This window comes from Uranotaenia lowii, unplaced genomic scaffold, assembly GCF_029784155.1.
Source record: "Uranotaenia lowii strain MFRU-FL unplaced genomic scaffold, ASM2978415v1 HiC_scaffold_12, whole genome shotgun sequence".
Lineage (NCBI taxonomy): Eukaryota > Metazoa > Arthropoda > Insecta > Diptera > Culicidae > Uranotaenia > Uranotaenia lowii.
The window spans coordinates 233589-243189 of record NW_026597188.1 but is presented as its reverse complement, the minus strand read 5'-3'; the positions used below and the strand labels follow the sequence as shown (position 1 = coordinate 243189).

Below are 9601 nucleotides of genomic sequence, written 5' to 3'. Positions count from 1 at the left end.
ATGTGCCAGGGTGATGTTGATGGTTATTGCATGTTTTAGAGATATTGACTCTTAAATTTTTTAGTTTAAACATTAACGTTTATTTCAGATTTGTCATCAATAAGTCAAAAAATGAAAATTTTAGTAACCTGTCGATAAACGGATGAACTACCCTTTACACGAGCTATTCCAATAAGCGTGCGGGCAAATTTAATTATATTTTTTGTATGAAATCTTTTCCAGCTTTGGTGCGGCCAGTTCACAAGCCAATGCTAACGCGTTTAACCAGCAATTCGGACCCAACGGATTTGGAGCAAGTGCTGCCAATGCTGGAGCGCAATCCTTCTTCAACCAGGGACCTGCGGGTGGATTCGGAGCCTCCGCTGCCAACTCAGCCTCCCAAGGATTCCATGCTGGACCCGGAGGATTATCGGTATGAGTGATTATCCCTTCGTTGAATTTTATTTTGTAATTATTTTTTATATTTCTAATTTAATCAGGGATCAGCCGGACAGTCAGGAAGTCAATCGTACAAACTGCCAGGAAATCATGACATCAGCCTTTCGTATACTGGAGGATTCTCGGTTGTTGACGGCAAACCAAGCGTTTCCCAAGGAAACTCCATTAGCTTCACATAAAGAACCGACTGTTTTTTTTAGGTTGGTATAAACGGAATCAGCAGAAATTTTTGGTGATTTAAAAGAAGTAATAAAATTAGGAAAACTAATCAAATCATTTTGAATGTATTCTGCAATATAATGATCACATCCACAATGTCAAATATTTCATATTTATTGTCTACTTAAGTTCAGAAGTCTGTAACTATTCAACGAATAAACTGTATTTTGAGTCTGACTCATAATTTCCCATTTGGCATAGTTGAGAATTTTCATCTGACCTGTAGTTCAACCTGTAGCTTGTTGTCACTCAACCAAAAAGGCTAGACTCAAGCCAAAACTAGCACTTGCTCCAAAAGAGAGAACACGCAGCATGATGGTTCCCGGAAAGCACGAATGCTAGAGTCGCTCATAATGGGAGGAAAGCAGCAACGAAACTGCCTATTTATTCAATTCGGTTCATTATCCGCGTCTAGAGCAGCTCGGCAGGTCCGGGAGTGCCACCGGAATATCAATCAGTCCTCAAATTCGCCTCCTGTTTATCTTTCGGAGCTTAGAACTATCGCTCGGTTGTTGGATCGGTTAGAAACTTTTCCAAGAGCTTTAAAAAAGGAAAACTTTTATTGCTTCCATGTCTCATTTGCAAAAAACAACTTACGTTACTGAATGTAATTTTCAAAATTTTGATTTTCACATTTTTAAGTAAGTATATTGAATTGAATATCAAACCTCAAGTTTGGATATGCATTTGAACTAGAATTCAAAATTTAAAAAGTCGATCACATATAAGAATTTTAGGACAATTTTCTTTTCATAAAAAGCCCACCATTATATGAAAATGCAAATGTGTTTTTTTTTATTACGAGTTTTCCGAGTTGTTTGTTGGGAAAAATAACACCGGTCTCGAGAGCGATCAAGAAGCTTCAAGCTATAATTTTATTAGTTAGGATTAGATCTATATTACGTAACTAATGTAGTATCAACTTACAAATCAGTGTTGGAAGTAGCTTGTCCTACAACCGGAATAGTTCTTATACGGTTGGCAAATGCTGGTAAGTTACTGTACGGCTTAAATCAAGCTAGCTTACTTGGCTGAGAGAGCCGGAACGGTTCATAATCGAGCTGTAAGCTTCTGCTAAGTAAGCGAAAGGGAGTTAGCATGAACTTAACTGTTTCATATGTGGCGAAATTAGTTAACCTGATAAACTGTTAAATACGAGGCTTGGAATAGTAGAGTTCTGCACTTTGCTGGAAGAGCCGGAACAGTTTCTAATGGATCAAACTAGCTGATGCTGCTGGGAAAACATAGAGGTTAGCATGACCGTTTACCATGCAGCGGCAAGAACGAACCTGGTTGACTGATGTTAGAACTTTGCACTGTTTACCACAATTCAGTTCACTGCATTTATCTATTAAGATTATTTAGGTCTGTTGTGGTATGAGCCTACTTGGTTGAATGATTCAACTGAATCAAAGCAATCGAAAGATTCCTTTTAATTCAACCACGGTAAATGAAAAGTTCATATACCAGTATTTCGATAGCAACTTACTACCTTCTTCAGTGAACGTTTTCGATTATCGATTATCGAAAACGTTCACTGAAGAAGGTAGTAAGTTGCTATCGAAATACTGGTGTATGAACTTTTCATTTACCGTGGTTGAATTAAAAGGAATCTTTCGATTGCTTTGATTCAATTATTTAGGTATCAAATTATAGTTGAGGTAGGTAGGTTTTATAATAATTTCGCTAGAATTTTCAATTTGTTTTCAATGTTTTCCATGTTTTCCAAACGGGAAATATCTACGGCTGGCCACTGAACTGTTTGGCGTTTGGCAACAGCCTCTCCCCGTAACACTGTGTAACAGTTATTATAGTAAGCATATATCAGCACACATTCGTTTATGTTAAGGCCAAGAAATAGAATCACAAAATCCACTCAGTGTCGACTTTAAATTGTTGCACCCCTCGGTCAACTCAGACGTCAAGCAAAATTGAAAACCCGATTTGCTCCAGTGTAAAGCGAACGAAAAAAAAAAAAGAAAAATAACGCGCAAATCATTTGACGTGGAAGTGACTTGCGTTTTGGAAGGCGTGACCGGCTGGCTCGACGAGGCATTCCTGGCCAGCTTAGAACGACCGGATCATCGGAACCGCTATTCGGGGGAAGCAAAACGGACCGAACAGGAGGCTATTTGCCAATCTCCACCGTATTCTGGTGAGTCGCCTTGTTTATCTTGGCCTGAGAACAAACTTTAAGCAATCGAAACTCTTTCCCAAAAACTTGGCAGATTAATTCGTTGGATTGCGATCCGGTGCTATCGGACGTCTCTGTCGGTTGCCAGGAGTAAGAAGTCAGAGTCAGTCAGAGAAGTCATCCCGGTCGAGGCGTTCGCTTTCGCAAAACCAGAACGAATACGAACACCTTCCTGGTGGTAAGTTAACCGCATTGTGCACATGCTGTCAGAGGTCCGGTTCCTGAACACCTGGTTGGTATCCTCGGGTGGATAACAAAGATAAACGAGGTCAAGTCGTGTTTCAGGAGAAAGTTCATTGGTACGGGGCTTGTGAAATACCCCTCCAGGCCGTCGTCGGGTACAATCAGAATCCGGAAGCTCACCAGGGTCCGAGCACGCGGGAAACATCTCGTTAGGCAAACATCTCGTCAGTGAATCTCTTCGAACAGAAAGGGGTTGGAGCGGAAGTTGCGGCAGAAGTCAGCGAACCAGCTGATGATACAAATCCATCAGGGTTTGGAAGAGCGGGCTCGGGAAGCCTATGTGGACTTGTGCGGCATACTCACGTGTCGAGTCGAAGGAAACAGCATCCGGTGGTGTGATTGCCGAAAGCCTGTTGGTCGCCCATTGGGCAGTGTGCCGAGGAAGCAGTTCCAGAAAGGTGAGACGTGGGAAGGTGCAAGAGGTGTAGTAGGACGATCTAAGCCACCAACACAAGGGCTTCACACGCCTTGCATCCCAAATGCCTGCAATGAGGACCTATTAGAAGCGGAACAGGGCAACCTGCCCACATCAAAGAAAAACATTCAGAGACATGTGAGTTGGCCTTATCTTTGTTGTGCTGATAATATATGCAAAATGAAATCTCATTCCGTTTATGTTTTGATGGGCATTACTTTTTAATTGAGCGTCTCTTAGCTTGCAGATTCGCCTCTTCCAATGTATAAAATTAGTCACAACTGGTCAAGATAATCCCGGGTTACCCTTAGTCGCAACTTCAAGTACAATGGCCAGTACAGCTAACTTCGAGACCGATTGCCTAGTGAGCCCTCTATGAGTATGAACAATTGCCTTTCTTACACGCCTCTCTTGCTCTGGAATGACCTCTTTAACACGCCCGTGGACCCAACCATTTCTTCTAGCCTCATCCACAATGATCACTAAGTCCCCTACGCAAATCGGTCGAGTTTCGCCCTGCCATTCCGTGCGCCGAGTCAAATCCGGTAAGTACTCGCGAACCCATCGACACCAGAAGGTGTCTGCTTGGTGTTGTATTTGGTTTCATGTATTTTCAAGCACCAATATTTCGTCTACCTGCTTTGCAGTCGGCTGCTTGACACCGTTGGATCGTTTTCGACACGTGTTCACGCTCGTCTCCATCGCTTTCTTCAGTGAACATAGATGCCAGCCCTTCTTCGATGTTGGACACTTGTTGCTGCAGCAGATTGTCAGCTCCCCGGAAGTTGGTGCAGTTATCTGAATAGAATTCTAGTGGTGATCCTCGCCTGCGCGCCCGAGTTAGCGGAGTCGGATTGGTTTCATGTGGTGGGGGGAAAGACGCCATTTTTAGTAGTCACCATGCCGTGAACTATCGATCGCAGTGGTTTTGTAGTCGAAACGTTCTTTAAAAATAAGGATAGTGTGGTGGCGACCCAGCGTGCATTTCGTAAACCGTTAGGTTTACGGAAGCCCTTAAGGAAGCAATTGTTGATGTTATCATTGGAATAATGCCAGATATGCTGCGTAGAGTTTTTGAAAACTTCATTGAACGGCTGAATATGTGCATCGCTCTGGAGTGGGCCAAACAGATCCAGTCCGACAAAGGCAATTGGTCGAGTGTACGTCGCTAATCTTGCCGCTGGCAAAGGAGGCATCCTTGGACCTTGAGGCCGAGCGTTGTTGATTTTGCAGAATTGACAACGCTCCACAACCTGCTTCACATGAGATCGTACTTGTGCGATATAGAAAAGCTGACGTAATTCGTTCACTAAGGTTTCAAAATTAGCGTGATGGAATTTACGGTGATAAAAATCGATGATCAAATCGCAGACGCCGAGTTGTTTTGCGAGAATCACTGGATAATTGATGTAGTTATTCACATTAGCCATCCGCCCGTCGACTCTTAGAACTTGGTGTTTGTCCAGGTAAGGTGACAATTTGTACAGTTTGCTGCCCTTCCTACTGTGCCCTGCTTTTCATTCGGCTCTCTGATTAGTACCAGTAGTTGGTGCACCTCGACTGGAAAAGCTTCTCGTTGAACCATCCGGAAAAGGTAATCTTCGGCGAGTCTCATCTCGGATTGAGTTGGATACAAACTACTGATCTTGCAACGTGTTTTTTTTTTTACAGTTATTGAAATATCGGAATACGTATTTCATTGCTCTGGTCAGTCTCTCCTACATAAGAAATTTGGATACATCAACCAGCGGCTCTGGCATTTCTAGGCTTTGATGGACCCCACACATTTTCTGTTCTTCTACAGTTGGTTGTTCTGCCTTGGGGCGCGGCCCTTTCAAGAATTCCGATCCGTTGAACCATGGACTATTCACGCCCAGTTGACAACCTTGTCCCCGTTTTGTGGCCAGATCAGCAACGTTCATCTGTTTTGAGATCATCGCCAATCAGCGATAGAAGTGGTCGATAATATTTCGGATACTCGACATGCCACAAACGACGAATATCTTCGATGGTCCTTGCGTATCCAGGCTAGTACTGTACTCGAATCTGACCAAAAAACTGTACGATGTATTTGCAATGTATGACCTTCTTGAATAAAGGTTTCAAGTCGTGCAGCTAATACAGCAGCCTGGAATTCCACCCGGGAAATCGACCAATGTCACAGAGTTCCTTTGTCTTTGACGCAACTAGAGCGCACTTATGTCCCTTGTTTTTGATGGAAATGCGAAAATACGCTACGGCTGCGTCAGCATCTTGCTTGCATCGGCAAATATATGCAGTATAAGATTATTGTAGAGTGATTCGGTAGCATCTAGATCAGTGGTTTCCAAACTTTTTTCACTCACCGCCCCCTTTATCAAAATTTTCAAGCACAACGCCCCCCTGGGCAAATTTTCAGAGAATTTATTTAAAAAATGAAAATCTGGATCGTTGAAAAACCATTAGCTTTGAAACTGTTTATGAAACTATTCAATGAATAACTACTACGAATGCTAGCTCAGTGGCACGAGACTCTTTGACTTAGTCTCAGAGTCGGCGAACCACAGGGTAATTGGAGGGGCTACGCGTTCAACGGAACAGCAAAGGCTCGTTTGTTTTGTCTCATAAAAATTATAAAACTGTATTGTAAGGAAATGAATTATTTATTGAAAGAAAATGAAATCTACTGAAGGAAAATAAAACCGGTCTATTTCAATTTTAAAGTGTGTATTTTTGTAATGTGTAGTGTGGGTGAATGGGATTTGTGCACTTATCTTTCTGCTTCTGCTGCTGCTGTCGGCCGGCGAGCGCTCGCTGCTGCTTCTCCGCTGCTGTTTGCTGGATGCTGAACTGGGTGGTAGCTACGATGTTGGCGATCAGCGATGACGCGTTGGTCCAACCGCCGAACAAAATGGTGGCTTAAAGAGTCAGTCTTCGGAAAAACTCTACTGATTCTAACGTGGAGTGGGGGGGGATCTCACAGGCGCTTCCTTCCTTGACGTAATCGACCTACCCAGGCTGACCTGATTGGTAGGAACGAGAAGGGCCCTCCTTGGGATTTAGGATCGGGTCTTCCCCGACCCGAGGGATAATCCTCCTTAGCAACTTATGGCCCGGAGACCAGAGGATCTCGACGCTCTTTTACGGGTTAGACGTAGTGGGCTACTGGGCCCACTAGGCCGAAGAGTGTGATCGGGGCTACTCAAACGGCTTGCCGCTCGAGTGGCGAGAAAGGGTTTTTTAATAAACGGAAAAAAGTCCTATGAAAGGAAATTCAGGAGGTAAGTATTGACCATTTATACTAGGGCAGGCTTTACCATACCTGAATAAGGCTCGTGTCCTGTAAGTAGTCCGAAATGGCCACACTTTTTCACCACTTTCTTTGCTCCACTATATCGGTTTGATCACACTCACGCCTGTTTAACTAATGATCGTTGGCGATCAAATTGAACTGAAATCACCCCTTTTGTGCCTTGGCAAAATCGCGTCAGTATGAAGGCGTTAACGCCGCAACCATTTTCCTCAGCCAACGAAGTTGCATGCAACCTCCTTCCATTTGCAATTGGGAGAATTTTCCGGTTGCATTCAACCCACTTCATGTTGTGTTGTCTAGTGTGTTAACTAATTATGTTCTTAGTCTAATTTAAATCTAACAATATTTTATTTAACCCTAACAAGTAATAAAACAAATGAACATTCACTGAAACTTTACAATGTACCAATTTAAAAAAACAACAAGAATTTTTTAACAAACGGTTACAGCTTTTAGCTTGATGTTGTAAAGCTTAATTCAAAACTCATTAAAATGTATATAAGTGTAAAAATGATCGATTTGATTTAATAATGTCAAACGATTTTCAGATTCTTCGATTTTTCAGATTTTTAGAATTTTATTCACGTACTATTTTGTTCGAAAGAATAATGCAATTTTTTTTTTAAATATATGGAAAATGACCAAACATAAGAAATAAAAAGCGTGTTTTTCAAAATTGGTTTTTATGCACTTACACTAAGGTTGCCAGCATTTTCCCAGCACGTTCCCGAGCCGCACAAATCCGGGATACTTTATCTAAAAACCTGGCAAATTCCGGACATTTGATTTCAAAACTGTCGACCAAAAACCCAAGTAATATCCAGGCAAAAATCAAAAAAATCAAAACCCAGAAATTTTTTAACAATAAATCAAAAAAAAAAACTTAGAACAAATTCCGTTATAATTTATCAGCAGTTTTTATTGTATTTTAGGCATTTAAAATCTATTCATGATTATTTCCATAAAATTTGTTCAAAAAATTTCGTTTTGGCCGCATAAATGAAAATTTAAACAACACAATTTGCTTTTATTTTGTTTGTTTTGACAAAAAAGTGAATTCCGGAAAACCGGGCCGGACCGGACTTTTGTCAAATTTTTCATTAAATATCCGGGAAAACCTGGATAAAACCGGGCAATCTGGTAACCTTAACTTATACCCTTTTGGCTCTAAGGAGCTTCAAACCTCCAGTAAACATTTAATTTTATGTAAAGTTTCCTGGACACTTACTTAAACTGATTAATTAGATTGATATCAAATCATTTGTCTTAAATTTTAGTAAACAAAATTTTCAACTCACCATTCATTTGCATTAGTGTTGAAGACTAAAATGTATTATTGAATACAAATTAGATACTGTCAAGCCGGTAAAATAACGTAAGAATAGTATTGCTTCTTGATATCTGAATTTGAGTCCTCTTCAATGTTATGCACCATTCACGGATCTTAAAGTTTAAATAAAATTTTAATAACTTAATCCAGGCAATGTGTAGCGTTATAATTAAGTATTTGTGATTATTAAGTAATGAGCGTGCAGTAATTGTATTAATTCGAGCCAAAATTAACTGTTTAGAATTAAGAGTGTAACCTGTCAAACGAAAACACATGTGAAAACGTAAACAAAGAAAAAGGAAAACAACATAGAACAGCAAAACAATTCACCGTTTCGGTTTGTGTCGCGCAGTCCGTTGCATCCCGAAGCCGTAAATTATAAAGGAACCGGTCGTTTCCCATCGGCGAGAGGTGAGCGAAAATAATTCGGAACAAACGGATTGGATAAACATCCATTCTTTTCAACTCCCAGGCATCTCGCCACAACATCCAGCGTCGAAGATGGTAGACTGTGCTGGTAGTCTTAATTCCAACGGCCCCAACTGGGTGAGTGACGATTAGCGCTTATGAAACTTTTGAGAAAAAGGAACAACATTTGGTTTTCTACAGGGCCGTTGTTGGAGAGCCGAGTTCGGGAGCTCAACGCACTATGGAGCCCAGCTCGTTTGGCCATGCTACAACACAACCAGCCGGAAGCAGACAGCGGAGATGCTCCGGGGCCTTTGCCATGCGCCCGTTGAGCAGTGCAGCCAGGCAGGGTTGCCAGATGCTGTGATCGTCGATCCGACGCAAAAGCTGTGATATTCCTGTGCCGAACCAACTGTGATATGGGTGTTGTTCGTCTTGTTTGTCAGTTTGTACACTAAGGTAGGAAATACGGGCCCGTAAGTAGGATAAAATTATGTAAGCTAGCTTAAGTTTTTAAAATGTCGTATTAGTAAATAATTGTAATTGCTATCGATTTGGGTTTTGAGTGTTTGTGTTTTGGGTAATAGTTAGCCGTGCAGCACACACTGAGAGTCAGTGGTGCTCAACCTGTTTCATTGGCGCCCAACACAAAAACCCACTAAATTATGCTACCGCAAAAGTTAAAATATGTCTTGAATTTGTGATTTATGTTTTGAATTCGAGATTAATGTTGTGTTTTGGTGATTAATGCTAATCTATATAATTTTGTGGATTTGATACTACTTTTTATTCTTATCGATACCCACATCAAATTATTTTTTTAATCTTAGCATAAGTTTTATGAAGCTCAGCCAGCGGTGTTTAAACTCGCCTCGGAAAGAATCATTCGGCTGATTTTTTCCGAGTTTAACTTGTTGTGTGCAGATTGATTTTATCTTCGTTCCAATCATGACGTGATTGCACACAAAACGAAGAGAACAGTTCCGAGTTGATGTTTTCCCCTCCTCGCAGGAATAAAATCACACCAATGAAACAACAGAACGAAGCTTACCGTACACGAAT

General features: G+C 41.3%; 2 protein-coding genes across 2 annotated transcripts in view; both read left to right on the top strand.

Annotated features, from left to right (window-relative positions):
- Positions 1-39, top strand: part of LOC129759204 (putative fatty acyl-CoA reductase CG5065) — a 1228-nt gene extending 1189 nt beyond the window's left edge. Inside the window, exon 3 of the mRNA XM_055756612.1 lies at positions 10-39. Within this exon, the coding sequence (XP_055612587.1) occupies positions 10-39 (30 nt within the window). The remainder of the gene's footprint in view (positions 1-9) is intronic.
- Positions 40-153: 114 nt separating this feature from the next.
- On the top strand, positions 154-705 carry LOC129759191 (uncharacterized). Its single transcript, XM_055756599.1, has 3 exons — positions 154-177; positions 223-412; positions 480-705. Exons 2-3 carry the CDS (start codon positions 249-251, stop codon positions 646-648), a joined length of 333 nt encoding a protein of 110 aa, XP_055612574.1. The 5' UTR covers positions 154-177; positions 223-248; the 3' UTR covers positions 649-705.
- Positions 706-9601: the final 8896 nt, after the last annotated feature.